Consider the following 22500-nt stretch of genomic DNA (forward strand, 5'->3'; position numbering starts at 1 on the left):
TTGGCAGCATATTTTACGCTGCAGTCCAACGTACAGGTACAGGCACATGATACGGACAGTGCTAGCAGCGACGAGTCGTATCCAGAAGCAGAAGTATCCAAAAGTGCTCAAGTGAGGTCAAAGGTGAAGCTAGTTGTTCTACTACCAAACAAACTTTGACAGATATTCCAGCTGCTGCCGAGAAAGAAGTATCTGAATTTAAACCACTGACTGATGATCCCTGAGATTGGCCATCTATAATATCATACAGACAAGTATGTGACATTGTTGAACATGGCCCACCACAGCAGAATAAAAGTTATGGATTTCCATTAAATGAGGAAAGACGGAGGTTTGTTACTGAATTAACATTCCAATTAAGTACTCATTTCTATCGAACCATGGCGAACGGTGAGACAATAAGACATTCATGGTTAATGTACTCAGTCCAGAAAGATGCCATTTTTTGTTTTTGTTGTAAATTATTTGGCACTAGCAGCATACCGCTACATAGTGGAACATCTGCTTGGAAAACACTGTCAAAAAGACTTCAGCAGCATGAAACAGGCAAAGGTCATCAACACTATATGGTGAAATGGTTTGACCTTCTGTCAGGCATAATAATCCGTACATCTACTGACCAAGTCGAATTGCAGTCTTTTATGAAAGAAAGAGATTTTTGGAGAGATGTTGTCAAATGCATGATTGATGTAATTATTTTCTTATCCAAAAGAAACTTGTCATTTTGAGGAAGTAATAAAAAGCCTGGTGATCGTTTGAATGGCAACTTTTTGTGACTGTTTGAATTGTTGCAAAGTATGATACTGTCCTTAGTGAACTTTTACAGAGGATTAAGAAGGCAGAGACACATGTTCAGTACCTCAGTCCACAGATCCAAAATGAGCTGATTCAACTTGTTGCCAGTAACATTCAAGAGGCCAACATAGCGCAGCTTAAAAACGTAAAATATTACTCAGTTATTTTGGACTACACTCCCGAAGTGTCACATGGAGAACAGATGTCAGTGGTGTTACGCTTTGTTGAGTGCAGCGGTGATGGTGTCAATATTCATGAAGTGTTTGTTGGTTTTCTTAATGTTCATGATACAACTGGCAAGGGCTTATTGGAAGCGTTTTCTTGAAAAGGCAGACAACTTAGGAATCGACTTGCTGACATGAGAGGCCAAGCTTATGATAATGGCTCCAATATGAGAGGAAAGAATAAAGGAGTTCAAGCCCGCATGCTAGAAATAAATGACCATGCATTGTATGTACCATGTGGAGCTCACACTTGGAATCTTGTAATCTCAGACGTGGCAAAGTCATCGAAATATGCCGTTGACTTTTTTGGTCTGACCAACAGAATATATGTTGTCTTTTCGTCACCTTCACATTTGGATATACTTCAAGAACATATGCCAATATCTGTTAAAGGGTTATTGGACACTCATTGAGAGGCGAGAATTGATGCTGTGAAGCCATTGCATTATCACCTTGAAGAATTGTGCAATGCTTTCTCATCTTTGTGAGAACATGTGCTCGAAAAGAAAGATGGCAATACAGTAACAGAAGCCGGTGCGCTTTTAGACCATGTTACTATGTGGCCTTTTATTCTGACGTGGTGCGATATACTGTTTCACATCAATAAAACCAGCAAATTAATTCAGTCACCAGATGTTTCAATTGATATCCTGCAGGCAGATGTCTGTGCTACAATGAAGTTTTTGTAAGACTATTGAAATACAGGATATAACTCTGTAGTCACGAATGCAAGTGAAAGAGAAGAGCATATGGGTATTGTGCAGGTGTTTCCAGAAACCAGTGTACCACATAAGAAGAGAATGTTTGATTACGAATGTGCTGATGATTCGAGTCATCTTTCTGCCGAAGAAAAATTCAAATCGCATTTCTTTCTTGTTCTCACTGATCAGGACATATCTTCTGTTTTGTCGCGATTTGACCAACTTGTGGAGTGGTATAAGTTGTTTGTATTTCTGTACAATGCTAACAGCCTGAAGGAGTATCACACAGAAAATGAACTGGAGAATCACTGCAAAAAATTTTGAAAGAAAAATGGAAGACATTGATGCTGACAAACTCATAATGGAATTGAATTGTTTTATTTTATGTCATCAAGAAAGAGACGCGACTTGTCACAGCTAACACTTTTTTAATGTACATATACAAGAACAGCCTTCAGGAGGTATATCAGAATCTTTGCATTTGCATCAGAATTCTTCTGGCCACCCCAGTTACTGTCGCCGGTGCTGAAAGGAGCTTCAGCAGAATGAAACTAATCAAGAATATCTTGTACTCAACCATGACAGATGACAGGCTTTCTGTGCTTGCAGTTATCTCAATCGAAAACAAAATTGCCAGATCTCTGGACTATGACGCACTGATTAACCAATTTGTGGAAAACAAGGCTCGAAAGAAGCGCTTTGGGTAAATACGCTAATGGTGTATGGAATACATGTACACTGTAGGCCTATGTATACATAATATGAACCCTGTATATATGTTAGCATGCTAAGAAGACATTTGTCAACTTGTTCTGTTCCAGACATGTTTTGTTAATAATTTGTATGCAGTTTTGTGTGCATTATGCTAAGTGAACAGTCATGGACCAACTGCACTGCAGTGCAACTTTTAGAATTACATTTCATGTATTCCATTAATGATGACTACATCATACATGAGTTCATTGGGTGAAAGCAGTCTTTTGACATGCATATTTACACAATTGAAGAACTGGATTTATTATTATAGTTACACTATAGTAAGCACTAAGCTCTAGTAGTTTAGGATTATTTTTAGCTTGGTCTTGAGTAAGCACTAAGCTCTAGTAGTTTAGGATTAATTTTAGCTTGGTCTTAAGGCATTTGTTGATGTGTGTGGACATTGTGGCCAATAAAATGTTAATTTCAGAGGGATAGTGTAAAGGGCCCCGGACATATGTTCGGAGGGGGACACATTCTTTGTTGCTACGGCCTTGGTCATACCAAGTAAGAGAAAGTTTAGGTGAAGTATAATTTAATGGTGTGCAAGGCAGGTATGTTGAGTGCAACAGAGTACATAGAGGAGCATTTGGCTGTGCACAAATGAAACATGAGTAACTGGAATGTGAAGGTGTTAATTACAACTACCTAGCTGATTCATTTCTTTGTCTATCTTTGTAAAGATTTCAGAATCTTGCTAACCATCTTAAACCTTCAATCCATCTCTAGAATAATCGTACTCTTTATTATGTGATGCTCAGTCTTCTCACTTATTTTTGAAGGCTTCCATTTATAAGCTATATCCCCTCTCACTGAACCTTTTCTGTTTCCAAAATAAGAAACTGTTTTTCATATGCTTGGGATGCCACCATAAAATGAATGGAATTACTGATGAAGCAGCAGATGATTAAGATCGTGCGGATGGGCTGTTGCTAATCAGGAACTTGGACTATGCCGTGCCCAGGTTCTTCTTACTTTATCTGAACAACATTCCAGCTGTAATTTCTGCCTCTTGTTTCCTCATTTTGCATATAAATATCAGTTCCTGGCATTGATTCACAATACACATGCCATTACTTTTTTTGTGTGTGTCATTAGTGTTAACCTTTGTGATAACACTATTTTTTCAGAGATTCTCAGACCATTTGTTACAGTTTCATTTTTATGAGAACATTTACACACTTACCTTAATGTACCGTCGGCGATTTATGTAAATGTGGACTAGCGACCTGAATGTGACCAGGCATTTCCTCATCTTCTTGTACCGTTGCCTTTGTATGAAAAAAAAAACACATTAAACAGTTGAACAGTCACATAATTCACCATCAAGTACAGTTGTGGTTACAAGTTCCAATTTTTCATAGTGCTAAGATAAATAATTACTTTTTTAACTTTTTTGTAAAAAATATTTATTTTGTTCTTTACTAATTTATCACTACACTATTACATATAAATAAAGCATAATGTAGCTCTTTCTCTTCTTCTGTTGCATTTATATCTTAGCTGGCTTTCTTGGTGAACAACCAGTTTGTTTGGGATTAAATATATTGGCTTTTACATCATGCTGGCATCCTATTTAATTTTTTTTGTCCCTGAAGAAACCTATATAGCAAGGTGGATGTACCTTTTTCCGCCTTCCCTCCATTGGGGTTATAAACCTATTGAGTCTGTGTGGCTTCACATTAATTTTACTGTGTACTGTCATTTACTGCTGACTTCTTTCCCTCTCACTGGGTCATAAACCTTTTCAGTCTTGGGGAATTTGCAACTCTTTTTTTTTTTTTTTTGTTGCTGTTATTTAATCCAAATTTCAAGACACTTGATACAGCATACAGGTAGAGTGTATGAGGCAGAGTCCCTGAGGCTAATTTTAACTTTATAAAAAGCAACTCTACAAAAATTTAATTTAAACAAAAATAAATAACTTATTACAGAATGTTTAGGGCATAACAGAGAATGAGATCCATGGATTGCCTCTAGAAAAAAGATACTGCTGCTCTGCCCAGATCTTTTGAAAGTAAGCCCTTAGTAGTCTGTAGAATACCAAGTATAGTAACAGGGCTTTGAGTCGATCCACGTAGAACATGTTGCTTAGGCCTTGCATCCTTTTAATAATATATCCCTGTGGGCATTTCAATTGTTGCATGTGTCTGGACTGATAATGCCAAAGGGGGTATTATAGTATTATATTCAATGACTGGTCTAATGTGGGTTGAGTAAAGGGAGACAATGCTATCCCTAGATCTAAACACAATCCCTCTGTTTATAAGTTGTGCAATATATAGTGGTCATTTCTTACAACAATGGATGCATGTTGGTCAAAAGTTAGGTCATTGTCCATATAAATTCCCAAGTCCCAAACAACTGGGTCAAATCTTATGGGCATATTGTCAATGTGGTAGTTCTGTGAGGTAGATGATGCCCCATAGGATACAATAACACATTTTTGGCATTTAGTTTTTGTCCATGATTTTGGCACCAGTTATTTATTTGGGAGAAACCTTCCTGCAGGATGGCTAAGTCACTTGGGGATTCAGTGACTACTCCTACCTTGCAGTCATCTGCAAACTTAGCCAGAACACTTTCCTAGAGAGAACCATGGGGGGACTCCTCTGGTGACTGGCCTCTTTGTGGAAATAACTTCTCCAGTTTGGTTTCCTGAGACAGTGGGCAATCTAGTGGGTGACTTAAGGGGTTTATTCTCAGTTTATTTATCTTTTCTACTGTGCCTGAGTGGGGAATTGTGGCAAAAGCTTTGGTCAGGTTGATGCAGCTGTGTGTACTGTTTTGTCTTCATCCGTTGCTTTGGTGACCTTTTCAAAAATCTTTTCCCGCAGTAACACTTACCAGGGACTATGAGAGCTTTATACTTGGAAAAGCATAAAATTAACTTTTTCCTCTACTATGATATTCAACAAAGCAAGAACACAAGGTGGTAGAATCTTGATACATAGAACTTTTAAAATTATTAATTTCTCTTTATGATAATTGTTGCCTTCCTATCATGGAAGCCAGCTGTAAATGTTTTCTACACACTCAGACTCATAAAAAAGAAAACTACATTTCCTGAGCAAAATACATTTAATTTCAGAAAAACAATTAGGATAAGAGCATCATTCTGGTTTCTGGCTGAACTGCCTTCTGTATGTCAGGCTTAAAAAAGTCAATGTGTTCACTTTTTTGCAGTCTGATTATATAGCTAAATTTCCATGGGCAACAGCTGACAGCTCACATAGCCAATTTTTGCCAGTGGAGAGGGGAACCTATGTACTGACAGAGATTTTGGACCAGTCACCTGCATTTTTGCCAGGTACAATACCCTCATGTAAGGATTTACTGAAAGACAGAAAGGATGGATATATTTTATAATGATTCTTGACCTGGGCCTGAAAAGTGACAGTTGTCAGATTCATATAAGTCTGTCTAGTAAGATGAATGTGCTTTAAATTTCAAATCAAAATAATGAAGGCTGTTTTCACTAGTGCTTTTGCAGCCTCATAACTTCAAAGTTTTTACATAGTTTGTCTCTTATTTTGAACATTCAGAATGTGTGACCCATCTTTATGAGCTATAATGATAAAATGTTCAAATATTGTCTTCATTATAATTTTGCAGCATAGCTGAGGAATTATCATTTGCACAGAACTGAACGATGGTGGTGTACCAATTCATATCTGTGCTTAACAAGTTTTAAATACATCAGCAGCTTATGCATTAGTTAAAGGTTCCCTAGATATACACTAGAAAAGCCATTTTAACCAATTATCAGAGTGGAGCAGAGGGAAGGCCACTTGGAAACATGACTGTGGAACATCATATTAAGTACAGGTAAATATATATATATTTTTTAAATCAAGGAGCTATTTTTAAATGTTTTGGGGAAAGTCACTAGTAGATTGGATAATAACAACTGTGTCAGTGACTTGGGATGGAGCTAGAAGATTTAAATCAGTGGGTAAAACAAATGCATAAAATGTTAAAAAATAATTAAAGGTATGGAGCTCTATAGAACACTTAGAAAACTAATACTTAGCAGTGTCCCTAATGTGAAACAACTTCACAGTGTCCTTTCATTGTGTCTTACTGGTGGTGGGAATTTCTCACTGCTAGGCAAAGAGGAGGTAGTCAAAATGCAATTGGAAATGTAATTAATAATAAGGTACTTACGTATTATCGCAACCAGATTCTGATGGAGTCACTTACTTCTGGCCCTTCAAGCAAACGTTTTGTTTGGGAAATAACATCTACCTTTATTTATGATGTTATGTTTGCAACAGAAAATAACAGAAATGGATAACATTGCCATGTTTAAAAATGATATCTTATTCAGCATGCTGGTGGCTCCGTATGATCAGTACTTCTGCGACTGAAACTCATGTTCATAATCAAGCTGTCTTTCAGTATAATTATTGTTGCACTTGTTAGGTAAGTATTTTTATCACAGCAAACTTTTATGTGCTGGCACCCCTGCTGTAACTTAATCGTTGTTTATAACAGTATAGAAATATATCTGTTACAGCAAAACAGAGATGCTGGTAGACCCCCTAACGGTAATGCGATCAGGAGGTACAACCGAAGCTCCATGTCAAATATGTAGCAGTTTGGCTGAGCAACTCATTCTTTGTAAGATGGTTAGACATACCTACAAAGCTCCCACTTCAGACCCCCACACACCCTCCCCAAAAAAAAGAGCAGGGAAAAAAACATACAGCTTACAATGATTTTTTTGGAATGGTTTCCCGAAGAGAAGGATAGCCTGAGGGCTGCCAAGCAGCACTCGTGTTTAAGTGTCAGGAAAGGACACTGCCAGACAGGAGGAATTTTGATGTTATTGCTCTCCCCATGTGCAAAACAATCCGAAAGAACAGTAGTTAGGACTTTACACACCCCTGTTTTTGTTACCACACATCATTTCGCACAACCGTTACGAGATATGCAACTGCTGAAACTTGGTTGCTCTAATACGTAAGTACCAATAATAATTATTATTTTATTTCAAGAGCAAGATAAAGGTGTACTGGTATCTAATGGCATCTTAAACTGGGGAATAGGCACTGGGAATTAATCATGCATACTGCCTTGACTTGTAAGTTTGTATGGCAATATTATGTCCTCACTGCATGGATGAGGAATTTTTATTTTACACCACTCCAACTACGGATTTACTGGAGTAACCAGTGTATTATTTCAGTTGTTGGATGATATCAGATAGTACATTCACAGAATGGTGCCTCTGGGGTCTGGGTACAGTAGGTCAAGAAACTATAGTTCCATTTACCCTCTAATATGGTGTCAAAGAGAACTAGTGTAGAAAAAGAGAGCTTATATAGTAAGAGCAAATTTCACCCAAACTTTTCTACAGGCCACATTACCATATAGCTATACATCAGTGTTAGGCTCAAGTAATAGGAATGTTTGAGAGGAGAAAATGCACATAAGGCATGAGTACTAAAGTGTGTAGCAACACTTTTCCGCTTTTGTATGAATGTGTGTACATCTGGGGAGCAGAGAGAATCGAAAAGTGATTGGCTGCAGTCTTGATTCTCAGTACTGAATTGGGCATCTGTACCAAATCCCACGCATACCCTTCTGACTGGTCTTTCAGTGTACATTTGTCAGTGTAAAAGTAGGTAAAGCAACCATTTTAAGCCTAGCCAATTACCCCATCCCCCATGTGAGAATCAAACCATACACCTTGTGTCTGTTAGGTCAACACCTTAACCATTATGCCAGCCTCCCATCCATATCTTTCTGCACCCCCCTGCAAACTCTACTACTTGTATGTTTAAATAAATATTAGGCAATCGGTCTGCAGACTATTACACACCTAGCCACAAACCAGAGAGTGGCCAAAATGTGTGAATCAAACCCAGTACCTTGTGTCTGTGATGTAAGCACCTTAACCATTGTACTCTCTATCTGTATGTGTTCAACATGCTATGTATAATTGCACTGCTCTATTATATTGCTATTTCATGTTGCGCATCAGTGCCTATGTCATGGCTGAAAATGATTTTTGGGTAAGTCCACCTATCCAGTTATCAAACAGAAATAAATAAGACCATAATCTGGTGGTAACAAATGTGTTTTTACTTTATTGGTGTTGTGTACAACATTATGACAGAGGCCTTGTTATCTAATTACTTCTTAACAGTATATCTTCTAGTCTGTGCTGAATAGCCTCATTTTACACATTCTTGTTCGATCTGTTTACATAAACCTTTACAGCAGATCTTGTTATTTAACTCCTTAACATTATGTTTGTTAGGTTGTGTTGTGCAGCCTTATTTTATGCATCCATGTGTATTCAGTACACATAAACATTATAATTAGGAACAATTTCTTCTTTTTTTAAATGCTTTTATTAATGCCACATATTTTTAGCAATGACATGGGTGCCTATACAGTTATAGACAAGAAAGCAAAACATTGTAATGAGTTTTCATTAGTATGCATTATACATATGTTTATGTTTTCCTTTTCTAACATGCATAAACTAATCAAGTTCTACCTTCCATTGGGTTCATAAGTTCATAGGTGGTAACCAGGCTAGGTCTTTATACGCCTAGCATTGTGTTCCTGATTTAATACTAGAGAAACCCAATATAAAGGATCTTGCCTAAACTCGAGATCTTAGTTAGCAACAACTGCCAATATCTGGGAGGATCATAGGTGAAATCCCTGGCAAGAATTTACGGTTTCCCATTCAGTCATCCAGGCTACCCGTAAACTGTTTAATGTGAATTGGTAGCCTGGTCCAGAGGATGGCAACCTCATATCTGTCTCTACAGCAGGTCCTATTTATGTCGCAGGCCAGGTTAAGGTCCCTGGAGCATGTGACTCTTGTCCCATTTGACTTGCAGATGGGCAGCATTTCCATTAGGTTTGGATCTGAGATTGCTTTGTAGGTCAGGCACAAGTGTCCTCTAAGTAGTCTGTATGCTACTGAGTACAATGACAGTGTCTTCAGTCTGTCAATGTATGACATGTGCTGGAGACCCTGAAATCTCTGAGGTCTCTCAAGTTGCTGCGGGTGCCTGGTAAGGTACATACCAAAGAGAGCTTTGCACTCAATTATTGGCCTGATGAGGGTTGAGTACAGGTGAGTTATGACCTCTTTCACTTTTGAGGCACTGCCTTTGTTAATGGGGTGTGCAACGTAGATTGCCTTCCTTACCACAGTAGTCACATGGTGGTCAAAGTTTAGGCTACAGTCAACTTCCATTCCCAAGTCTCTCACTACTGAGTTGTTACTTAGGGTATTATTATTTATATGATAGTCTGCAGGGATATTGTTTTTACTGAAGTGGATGAAAATGCATTTTTTAGCACTGAGTCTGAGTCCATGGCTTTGGAACCAATCATTGATTTGTATAAGTCCCTCTTGAAGTATATTGACATTGTTTGTGGATTCAGGGATTGCACCTAATTTACACTCATCAGCAAACTTAGTCAGCCATAGCCCCTCTGTTGTGGCCTGAAGGTCTGAGAAGTATATTCCAAACAATAGGGGGCCCAGCAGTGAACCCTGTGGACCTCCACTTCTGACATGTCTGCTGGCTGAGGTAAGGTCCCCAATTTTGACTGAGTGTGATCTGTTGGTTAGCCAGTTAGCAACTCACCTGACAGCATAAGGGTTGCCTTTGACAAAACCAAACTGTGTCAGATCAAGGGTTTGGAGATCACCTATATCCTTATTTATAAGGTTCATGATGATTCATTCCATGGCCTTATAGAAAAGGTTGGTTAAGCTTATTGGTCTGTACTTCCCAGGGTCTGATGTTGAACCTCCTTTATGAAGAGGGATGACGGTTGCTGTTTTCCATTCAGCAGTGACAAAACCAGTACTCAGACTGTGGTTAAACAGAGTACCTAATAAAGTTGCTAACTAATGTTTTAGACCATTTAAAATGCAACTTGGGATGCCATTCGATCTCATAGAGCCTATGTTTAGGTCTTAGAGAGAGCATTAATGACTTGTTCTTTGGAGATGCAAGGTGAGGGAGATGTAGAGGGAATGCTTTGTGGAATATAAGGAGGGGACAGGGGGGTGAAATTTTCACCAAACCTGTCAGCTCATAGCTTAGCTAGTTTCATAGGATCAATGTGCGTGATGCCATCCACAGCTAGTTCAGCACATGTATGGGTCCTACCTTTTAGGTTACGGATATAGTTGAAGAATGCCTTATGGTTATCCTTAGCTATTGGTGCTAAATTTTTTTAGAAGTTGCCCTTAGACGAGTTTACAAGTTGTCTCATTTGTTTGTTCAAGCATAAGAGGGTGTTCTTCCAGTTGCTGGGACCTCTGTTTTTTAATCTTAGACAGCAGCTTCTTCCTTTTGATGTATAACTAATTAATGCTAGACATACACCAGAGAAGCTTGTTTTTTCTTATTTTAATCCTATTAGGTACAGCTGTGTCAATACAAGTGTTTATACAGGGCATTTGTGCATTCCTTAGTATAGTTGTCAATGCCATCTGTGGGAACAGGAGCTTGGAAGTTATTTATGCCATCCCTTAGGAGGGTATAATTAGCTTTGGTGAAATTTTCTAGCTTGATTTCACCTAAGAGGGGTTCAGGTGTTATAGCTACTTCAAATGTGACTAATTTGAGATCAGATTTAACCATTGAGGTCCTATACTTGTGGTGGTGCAAAGGTCATCAATGTTGGTGAAGACCAGGTTGAGAATATTTGAACCACTTGTGGGGTTGCATACTATTTGTTCCAGGACATTAGTGTTAACAAAGTCCAGGAACCTTTGTGCCAGCATGTTGGTACTCGTGTAAGTTTCCCAGTCAATGGAGGGATAGTTAAAATTGCCCATGACTAGAGTGTTTGCTTGTAATTTGATTGACTCAAGTAGATTCAAATAAGCAGTGTAGGTAGCTTGGTTCATTGAAGAAGGCCTATAGCTAACAATGACTTGATGGGGGGGGGGGTCTTACCCAAGGTTAGTTGAACTTGGAATAATTCCATGGAGTTTTCCTGTCTAACCAGTGCAGAGGTGTATTTATCTTTGATAAAGATAGATACTCTTCCTCCTTTGGTTCTCACACTATAATTTTGTGGTCTGAAAGTATGTAAGACATTGAAGCCTTGCAAGGCTGGGGTACTCTCTGCAGTCCTGAAACAAGTTTCTGTGACTGCACAGACGTCAACTCTCTCCAGGGAGAGGAGTGTTTCCAGAAAGTGCAGTTTCTGATTTACACTCCTAGTGTTTAGCTGCATAACTCTTAATTTATTTGTTAGGTTAGCATGTTTGTGTTTGATAGGTCTCTGGTACATATGAGAGTTTATGTGCTGAGTGCATGGTTTGCATAGGAGGTGTAGTATGTAGGCTGACAACCTGGTCAGTGTTACTATTCTGTGTGAGTGAGAGCAATGATTCCAGATTCTTAGTGCAGTGGGTGATTTAGGAGTAGAGGGTTGTCAGTGTACATTAGGCAGTTGCTACACTACCTAAGGATACCCATGTCAATCAGGTTGGTAGGCGAAATGGACAGAAGCGGACCATAATGCTAGGTTAAATCCTGTTTTCACAGTGGAAGAGAAAATGGTGGGGTGGTGAAGAAAACTGTCTTTGATATTTGAGAAAATGGTGGGGTATGGTATAAATGAGTGCACTAAGTAGGGTCTATACTAATGGAGGGGCTCCATAAAGTGTAAGCACTAACAGTGGGAGACTATGGAGAGAGTTTCTTGTAGAGGATTTAAATCAAAGAGATTTGCTTATATGCAAGTACTGGGAGCCGTGTTTGTGCATCGCTTAAACATGAGGCTTTTATACCAGCAGGATGGAAGACTTTTTTCCTTTCATCTTTATTAAATTTACACATATGACAAAGGCAATCTAACATTTATATAAATGAAAAACATACAAAATTAAAGTTAAACCCTCAGGTCAATCAGATAAAAACACAAAAGCTATGGACCAGTAATTCTCACCTTGGATGGGTTGATTTTGCTCCCTGCCCTCACCAGAGTGCAAAAAAAATTCCAGTGTAAAAACCAGCTGGGTTTGAGCTCGGGTGTAGTCACAAATGCTTTAGAACAGAAGTAAGAGTTAAATTTCACACCTCATTTTCCTGAGCATTATTCTGAAGTATCATATCACAAATTTCATTTATTTCTATGCAATTTGCTCCTTCCCTTTTCTAAAGATCCCACTTCCAATTCTTTTATCTCCTTTATTTACATTTTCTACTAATTACTTTTTTTTGGCAGCAAGCAGTATTAAATGTAACAAGGTTTTATGTCTAAGCAATTCAGATATTATATCCTAGCTCAAAAGAATCAGGTCCAATTTCTTCTTATTTTTATTAGAGTGATATACATTCATCCATCTGATAAGCAATGACATACACAAACCCATCTTTTATACTTAAATATATGCTGTTTTGATATGATATGTACTGGGTGTTTTATATGTTTGCACTTACAGGCATTGTATTTAAGTCTGCATGAATATGATAGATTTTTAGTCTATGTAAATTTATGTTATTTATAAACAAAAAATAGCTGTTGAAGGCACAAGCCCCAAACAATGCTGTTGTTTAAGAACGTCTTTATTAAGCGCTTTTAGTCCAGATAGTGCTTGAACTTCAGCAGGTACATTCTAACTCAAAATCCACACTTTAAAATAGTTAATGGCTGTCATGTGATCATACTGTGCAAATTCGCTTCCCCTTAAATTAAAGTGGTACGCATAATAAGAATGCATTCAAGTACTAAATTTCTTCTAAAAAGTTTGACATTATCAAATTTCTTCATTCCTACTATATACAATACAGTCTATATTTCATCACAAATACTTAACACGTACTACAAGTATAAAGTAAAAATATAGAATTTATCTTTCCAGACTTTTAAGTTTAAGAACACTTAAAATTGAACACATCTCATTTATTCCAGGGTAATGGCATGCGTCCAACCGGAGTTGCCATAATAATTCAAGCTTTTCTAGATTTAATGAGTGTCCCCCCCCCCTCCGTGTCAGCTGCCACTTGATCGATACATTTAAATTTAAACTGGTATTTTCATTTTCTATATTGTGTCTAGTTAAGGCGTTCTCCTGTTTCTGCCGATTAATGCTATACACATGTTCATATATTCTGTCCTTTACACTCCTATCGGTTTTTCCAATGTAAAATGCAGGACAGCTTTGGCAGGTAGCTAGGTACACCGCCATTTTTGATGTACAATTGAATTTCTTTTCTAGATAGTGCTTTTTGTCCCTTATTTTAAATGTTGTGCCTGTCTCCACATATTTGCAATAGTTGCACATGTGACACTTGGACATCCCTGGTTGTTTAACCTATTGTGAAAAACCTTTAATATGTCTTTAATGTTCCTACCCCTTCTAAAAACAACCTGGGGGACTGAAATGTATTTACCAAAGATGTGTCATTTTTAATTACATTCTAGTTTTTACATATAATGCTTCTTACATACATCATGTCTACAGTATATGTTGTAATAAATCTGTATCTTACAAAGGATGCTCCAGTGGTTTCTTCTACACCTCCATTTTCTTCCAAGATTGCCAATTCTAAGTTGTTTCTAAACACTAAAATAGGTGTAAATGTGCCATTAGATCTTTTTAATTTTACTTCTTCTGTTAGTTGGCTAATCATCTGGTCAGGATATCCTCGTTTGAGAAACATGTCCCTGAGCTTGTTAAATAAATTTATGGAAGTCCCCCAGGTTGCTTTTAGAAGGGGTAGGAACATTAAAGACATATTAAGTAAACCTTGTTCACAACAGCTTAGACAACCAGGGATGTCCAAGTGTAACATGTGCACCAGTAGTACATGTGCTAAGTATTTGTGATGAAATATAGAGTGTATTGTATATAGTAGGAATGAATAAATTTGATAATGTCAAACTTTTTAGAAGAAATTTAGTACTTGAATGCATTTTTATTATGTGTACCACTTTAACTTAAGGGGAAGTGAATTTTCACAGTATGATCACATGACAGGGCCATTAACTATTTTAAAGTGTAGAATTTGAATTAGAATGTATCTGATGAAGTTCAAGCACTATTGGGATGAAAAGTGCTTAATAAAGACGTTCTTAAACAACAGAGCATAGGGTTACCACCTGTCCCACTTTGCAAGAGACAGTCCCTTTTTGGGCAGTTGTGTCCTGACCAAAAATAATAAAAATGGCAAATGTCCTGAGACTGTAGGACATAATTATGTCCCATATTTCATGTAATAGTTGCATAAAATAGTCATTTCTGTATGTAAAATTCCTAAATATTGCAAGAAAACTGCTACAAGAATAAGCTTTCATTTAGGCAAAAAAGTAAAGTTCTATCCTTTGTACTGACCGTGGGTATGTGTCAGCCTGTAAAATCTGATGTGTGTGCCAAAAATGTCCCACTTTGGCCATTTGAAAAGGTGGCAACCCTAACAGAGCATTGTTTGGGGTTTGTGCCTTCAACAGCTATTTTTTGTTTATCTGTTTGTTAGACTTCCTGCTATTGGTTTGGAGTTTCTGGATATGGATAGTGAAGGACACATTAGCCCCAAACCAACTCAAAATACTTCAAATGATAGTATTGGAAATTTAACTATGATGATAATGATACTTTCCCAACGTGTGGAAGCTCTATCCGCTAGACTTGATGTAGTTTCCCTACCTAACAGTCAACAGGTAGAGAATGCAAGCTATGGCAGTCAAGAGAACAACCAGCAACTTTATGCAATTTATTCTACAGTTGCTGCTTCCTTGATGAGTTCAACACAAAATACTACTTTGCTGACAAACTGTGATGGCAATTCAGAAGCCAGAATGCAGAGAAACAACTTGAGTATTGAACCAGCAAGATCAACTAATGCTAAAAGTTCCTCAGGGCTTATTGGGGTCCTTAATTTGAACAATTGGTTGGATTCTACACGAGCATTTCAACTACAACCTAATACAATCGAACAAGGGCATCCGGCTGCAGGAACAGTATTAATTACAGAACACAAAATCGTTTTATTATTTACTCAAATGCAAAAAAACTGCAACTAGAAATTTCATATTTCCGTAAATGTATAAAGCAGAACATAGTCCTTAAGGGCTTAAGAGCCTGGCAATATCCAATGGGACTTGAGACAGGTTCATTATTTCACCACAACTTGTTGAAATTCTTTGACAGACACAATTTGGAACTACTAGAGGTAATGGTAAAGCATTATCAAATTATGGTAAATCAAACTGAAAATCAAATTAAACAGGTGGATGAAAAAAATCAGAACAGACAGCGATTTTAATTGCTGTTTATATGATTATAACAGAATATTCACAAGTATAGACCAACTCATGAATAAACTAAAAGACAATAAAATGAAAAAACTTAATAGAGATGTCACTGACTACCAGAATGGAACTGCATATCCAAAACCGCCCCCCTCACAACTATGGAATTCTACTGGCCATAACACTTATCACTCAACAGCTAGAGGAGGAGTTGCAGAAAACTCAGGTGGAAGTGACATAGCAACAACACCAGAGGGGAGATGTGAATGAACTGTAACCTGTAAGGAGAAGCGATAGGATTGCTAACAACAGCAATATGAGGCAAACTGTGGAAAGTGAATGGGATAACAACCCTAGACCAAGTTCTTCAAATGAACATTCGAATTTTCAGAACAGAGGGTGGAATCACAACCCCAGAGGTACGTATCAACAACAGGGGAAACCCAAAAGGAAAACAAACCAGAGGAGGAGGTAATGCATGTTGGTACTAATCCCCCTCAGGTAAATAACTGTAAAACACTTTTGAATAGTACTTAAGACTTTACAATTTACAACTATCCACTGTTTGAAATAGAAAAAGGGGTTTACGTTCGTACCGGCCAGTAAAGCGGACTTGGGGAAAGTACTTCTTGACTTGAAATTCTTTATTAGGACTCTAAACTGGAATGTTATGTTTGGGGGAAATTAATTTACACACAATGAGTTTTATATTAATAGTATGTTTACCCCCCCCCCCCCCACACACACACACACATCCTGCTATTGCAATGTTTGAAACCATGTGTGAGCTGGACATCAGGAATTGGTTGAATAAGAATTTTAATAATGTGCACAAATTTAACATTAGAAAACCAGAGAGAGATTTATTATGTGAATTACAACACTTGCCAGTGTGGACTATGAAACCGGATAAAGGGGGAGGGCTGGCTATTATGAGTATAGACGACTATAATAGAAAGATGAAAGAAATCCTTCAGAGTGACACATACATGTTAGTGTCAAGAAATGAGTTACATACAGTCTATGCTCGAGTAAAAATGTATTTAAATGTAATATTTATTGACTCAAGGATTAGTACAGACATGTTGAACTATATGACTATGCCAGCCCCTAGGATTCCCATTTTATTCGGGATTCCTAAAATACATAAATGTATGGAAAATCCCCCTATGCGACCTTTGGTTGACGCACGTAATTCTATTACTTGTCCTTGTTAGCAAAATTGGTCTATGCTAAAATGCAATCAAGATATTTACAAATATATAGGCCCAGAACCAATGTTCACCTATAAAGTGGACAAGAATTTAAAATTTATGTTAGATAATAAAACAACACATTCGGGTGGTAATAGGCTCGGGACATACAAATGTGGATGTTGTGAACAATGTTCATATATCAATGTTAAGGCACAGTTTCTATTGGCACCTTATGATATACCTATAAAGTTAGTGTATGGGTCCTGTTTAGTATATTTGGCTACATGTAAGGGTTGTGCTTGTTTCTACATAGGAAAAACCGAGAGAAAATTGAATCAGAATATATGAGCATTGTTATTGTATTTTGAAAAAGATGATAAAATGTATAATAGCTAACCCTACACATAGTTTTATTTTCGATCCTAGAGATAGTGAAGATGGATCCAAGAGGGGAGATTGGAAAACAGTCTAAATGGCAATTTAAACTGAATGCAATATTTTTTCCAGGTTTGAATGAGGCTATAAGCATCAAACCTGAGCTTAAGCACAGAGCTAATATGCTTTAAAATATACATTTTTTATTAATATGTTTTTTCAACTAATTTTATATGTATATATTTGTATCCTGTTTCATTTGAAAATGTATTTATAAAAAGTTTTATTTGAATTTTCAAACACACAGATGGCATCTGTATTGATCTCATGAATATTTATTAGATGTGTTGTCACATGTCTAGAGAATTTCCTATAAAAAGCAAGGTTTATAAATTAATTATGTAGATCTGTTGTTAATAAATATTTATATTGCATTTCTGTGGACTAGTTATTGGCGTTTCAGCAGTGTACTTGGTTCCTAATTCTATTACTTATTCATGTGCGAAGATGGTAGACACCGTTTTGAAAAAATAAGTTAGCAACATGGGACAAATTTGTAAGGACTCATGGACATTTTTAAGTAACATCAATAAGTTAGAATATAAAGAACACTATAATTTTATGACTATAGATGTACGAGACATTTACACTTCGATCTCACATATTGAAGGAGTCGAATAGATAGCCCATATGTTGAGAATAAAGGGAGCCGCAAGTGAGGAAATTGCATTAGTAGAAGAGCTTTTAGACATTATCCTTACTAACAACTATATTACCTTTGACAATGAATTTTACTTACAAAAAAATGGTGTAGTGATGGGTTCCCCAGTTGGTGCAAATTTTTCCAGTTTAGTTATGGCCACTAGGAATATGAATTTATTAACAACAACCCACACATTAAGGACACCATACACCATATATTTCTGCACCAGGTTATTGGATGATATTTTTATGATTATTAAAGGGGACAACATGAGGGGGATGGAGCTTATGCAGTACTTTAATAGTACAACTAGTTTCCTACCCTTCACATATAACATTCAGTGGTTAAGGGATAGCTAGTAAGAGCTGCCTGGATGACAAACATTGGATTCTGATTTTATGACTGAGTGCAACAAGCTCAGGGACATGTTTCTCAAACGAGGATATCCTGACCAGATGATTAGCCAACTAACAGAAGAAGTAAAATTAAAAAGATGTAATGCACATTTACACCTATTTTAGTGTTTAGAAACAACTTAGAATTAGCAATCTTGGAAGAAAATGCAGGTGTAGAAGAAACCATCCTTTGTAAGATACAGACTTATTACAACATATAGTACAGACATGATGTATATAAGAAGCATTATATGTAAAAACTGGAATGTAATTAAAATGATACATCTTTGGTAAATACATTTATGGAAGTCCCTCAGGTTGTTTTTAGAAAGGGTAGGAACATTAAAGACATATTAAATAAAGGTTGTTCACAACAGCTTAGAAAACCAGGGATGTCTTGATGATGTGTGTTAAGTATTTGTGATGAAATATACAGTGTATTGTATGTAGTAGGAATGAATAAATTTGATAATGTCAAACTTTTTAGAAGAAATGTAATACTGGAATGCATTTTTATTATTTTATTTTATTATTTAACATTTGTTGACCGGGCTAGTCTAGCTGGATATATGTCCATTTTCAGTAGAGGCCTGGGGAGAAAAGCTCCACAAAGAACAGTCAATTTAAAACAAATCAAAGTTTTTGGGCATGTATAGACAAAAAGACATAGATAATAGTTTACAAGTGACAACAATACAGCAAAAAGAAAAAGAAAAAAAAAGCACAAACTTTTTTTTTTTTTGTAGGAAAGTACAAGGAGTAGGGAGGGGAGTAATAGTGGAAGAAAAGACACAAGGAAAGTGGAGAGAGAAATGCAGAGAGGTTTGGAAAAAGTAAGGTAGAAAAGAGAAGTAATATCTAATAAGAGGAGCTTGGAGTTATTATGTGCACCACTTTAACTTAAGGGGAAGCAAATTTGCACAATATGATCACATGACACAGCCATTAACTAATTTAAAGTGTGGATTTTGAGTTAGAATGTATCTGATTATGTTCAAGCCCTATCTGGATGAAAAGTGCTTAATAAAGATGTTCTTAAACAACAGACCAGTGTTTGTGGTTTGTCTTCAACAGCTGTTTTTTGTTTATCTGTTTGTTATACTTTCTGCTGTTGGTTTGGAAAATTATGTTATTTGTCAGAGTATTGCAGTTTAGTGTTTACTATACAAGATCACAATTATTTACAATTGTATTTTGTGTCAGAGATTATTTTGAATGTCTATTCATATTGCCTTCATTTTAAAGCAGATTGTGAATTATTAATATTTAATAATGATTTAATAATTAATTATTAATTGGACAGAGCAGTGGTGCAGTGGTTGCTTTGTTGCCTTACAACAAGAGGTTCTCTTGTTCGATTCTTGGCTGAGGTGCCTTCTGTGCAGAGTCTTCATGTCCTCCCTGCATTTGTGTGGGTTTTCTCCATGTGCACCAGTTTCCTCCAACATTACAAAGACGTGTCGGGAATGATTCTTTGCATGGCTTCATTCCTAGTTGTACTTTCCTGGCAAGCAAATGTTAAATAAATAATAGTTAAAGTTTATTTATTTTGTAAAAACTATGTATTGCCTACTTGACTTGGGTTGTGGTTGAAAAGTAAGTAAGTAAAATTACCAACCAGATGCTAAAAATAAGAAATGCATTTTCATGCAGCTTCTAAACACTTGCACAGAAAAGGGCATATTTTACTTTAATTCTTAAATAACAGAAAGATTTATTTTAAAGAAAATCAGATAAATGTCTAGGATACATTAGAGAAACATGGAAGGTGACAAAATTTTACTTCAGAATTGTCACAACTGCTGTAACATTCACTGAGGCCGTGACATACTCTGACTTTTCATACTGTGCTTCACTGTTAGGATGGGAACCCTACCATAAAAAGAGACAGAGATAGAGATATGGCATATTTATAATACTACATGGGTAGTGGTGTTACCCAAGGGTAACCATAAACTACTGCAGAGTCCTTTACCAAAGCATAGCTTGGTAAAACTATTATTCACTGAGAATGTTTCACTATACCATGAGAACTTTGAAACAACCTTTGATCTGGAGAGGTTGATTCAGTGAGAACACCTCGCACTCCAATAAAATTTAACCTGCTCCAAGTTCACAATGCTGCAACATGGGTAATATTTCTTTAGGGGATTCATTTCAGAGTCTGTGTAGTTCAGCAATATATTTGGGCAATACTAGTTTTTTCAAGCTGAGACTAAACAGTTAACCATTTACAGGCTATGCTAAGTAATATATAAACACACAGGCATAACAGTCTGAAAGCATATGGAAGGTCCAAGATAGTCAGATTATGTTTTTGTACCTTGTTTAAGTTCCTATCCAAAAGTGGTAACATAAAACTAAGTGAAGCTCCAGATAATTGGGGGTGACTTGTGTTTGTCGGTCTAAAAGAAAGACAGGAATGATGAAAGACTTGCTGCTATGATCGTTGGTAATAGCGATACATGCTAAATTTAACCTGAAACAACCACTTCTCTTCAAGGCCACGTACATATGGTAGGTGCTGGTTCTGTCCCACAGGAATATTAATTCTTGCAACAGGCTACAAAGTTTGCTGTCCCTTGTGGAATGGAGATCTTCAGAGAGCACACTGCAATGAGAAGCCACCAGTCCCTATTTTTATTTTATCTTATTTTTTGTATTTAACCAGGTAAGCCCACTGGACAAAGTGTCCTTTTTCAGAGGTGACCTGGAAGCACTGTCTGGTTAAGTGACTTGGTCACAATCACACAGAAGGCAAACGGAGGTGAAAGGACACAAAACCTTTTGACTTCAGGAAGCAGCTTATTAACAGTGTTTATTTGGGCAGTTGTAAAAAAAAAAAAAAGAAAAAACATGGAAAATGGTAAATGCCTAGAAACTTTTGTAAAACAAATATATATTGTTAAGTTTATTTTAACAATAACATTTTCACCAAAACAAAACTCAGTAGGAAAGAAATCAAGCAACAGAATTAGCCACAACTTTACAGCATCAAAGCTTTCTTTTATAATAAACTAAATCACAGTCCTTTGCAATAACTATGTGTTAGTTATCCTACAAATTCTCACATTTGTGGAAAAAATGTTCCGACTTTTAGCAGCTGAAAAGGTGACAACCCTTGAAATGCTTTGAGGTACTAAAGATAATGTATTCTCTGTGAAACAGCTAAATATAACCTGTTTGCCATTTACCTCTATTCATTTATTTGTTCTTGAACTTGTGACCTGTGTTTTCATATAGGAAATATCATAACCACAACATGAGTAAATTATAGCAGCTGACAATACATACTGACATGCTGAACATGAAATTTTTACCTGGCAAGAAATCCTCGTGACTGAGCCTGTATCTTGACGACCTTTTTGCGCAGTGAACGAAAACGTTTCTTTATGAAGAAGCCACGTGTATATCGCTGAAGGGTTAATGCAGCGAGATGCATGACCCGATCTCGTTTACTTTCTAGCAGCTGGTATAAGTGTTCTTTTAGGAAAAGCTGGAGAAGAACATAAAATGTGGAGGAGGTGAGAGCACTGGGAGAAAAGGTAACTTTTTAGTGAAGATCAAAACTGCATTGAATTGATGCTTATGTTACAGATAAATAATATGCAAGATCAAGTGTATCAATTGTATGTTAAAAGAATTACAATTTCACCCTTTATATTTCTCTTTTCTGTTACGGTGACAGGGATAGACCAGCTAAGATTCCAATGTCATTCCAGTTCCTACAAGATGGTTTTGCAAAAATTAAATATATCAACATGCAGAATTTCTGATGAGATTATGTGCAGTATTTTCTGTCTCTGTTAGTCATTTATAATCAAGAAATATTTTCAAAAACATTTCCAGCCTGCAGTGGTCATATGCCATCACTGGAGGCAGTGCTGGAGCAAGGGATACACTTACTACCTGTGATTAAGTGTATACAGACCATAGGAACAGACGTGGCAGCAGGTGAAACTACTACATATACACAAGATGGCACAGTGCACGTCACTGAGGCACTGTGCTATTTGCCCAGTGCTCATTGCATGCCGCTGAGGCACTGGGTTATTTGCCCAGTGCTCACTGCACACTGCTGAGGCACTGTGTTATTTACCT

At 36.9% G+C, this 22500-nt stretch overlaps 1 protein-coding gene across 1 annotated transcript in view; it reads right to left on the reverse strand.

Annotated features, from left to right (window-relative positions):
• Positions 1 to 22500, reverse strand: part of MYO15A (myosin XVA) — a 1299796-nt gene that overhangs the window by 972145 nt on the left and 305151 nt on the right. Inside the window, exons 21-22 of the mRNA XM_044070057.1 lie at positions 21720 to 21895; positions 3663 to 3747 (exon numbers count right to left, since the gene is read on the reverse strand). Coding sequence (XP_043925992.1) covers positions 3663 to 3747; positions 21720 to 21895 — 261 coding nt within the window. The remainder of the gene's footprint in view (positions 1 to 3662; positions 3748 to 21719; positions 21896 to 22500) is intronic.

This window comes from Protopterus annectens, chromosome 1.part0 (assembly GCF_019279795.1).
Source record: "Protopterus annectens isolate FY-2018-M chromosome 1.part0, PAN1.0, whole genome shotgun sequence".
In the NCBI taxonomy this organism is placed as follows: Eukaryota; Metazoa; Chordata; order Ceratodontiformes; family Protopteridae; genus Protopterus; species Protopterus annectens.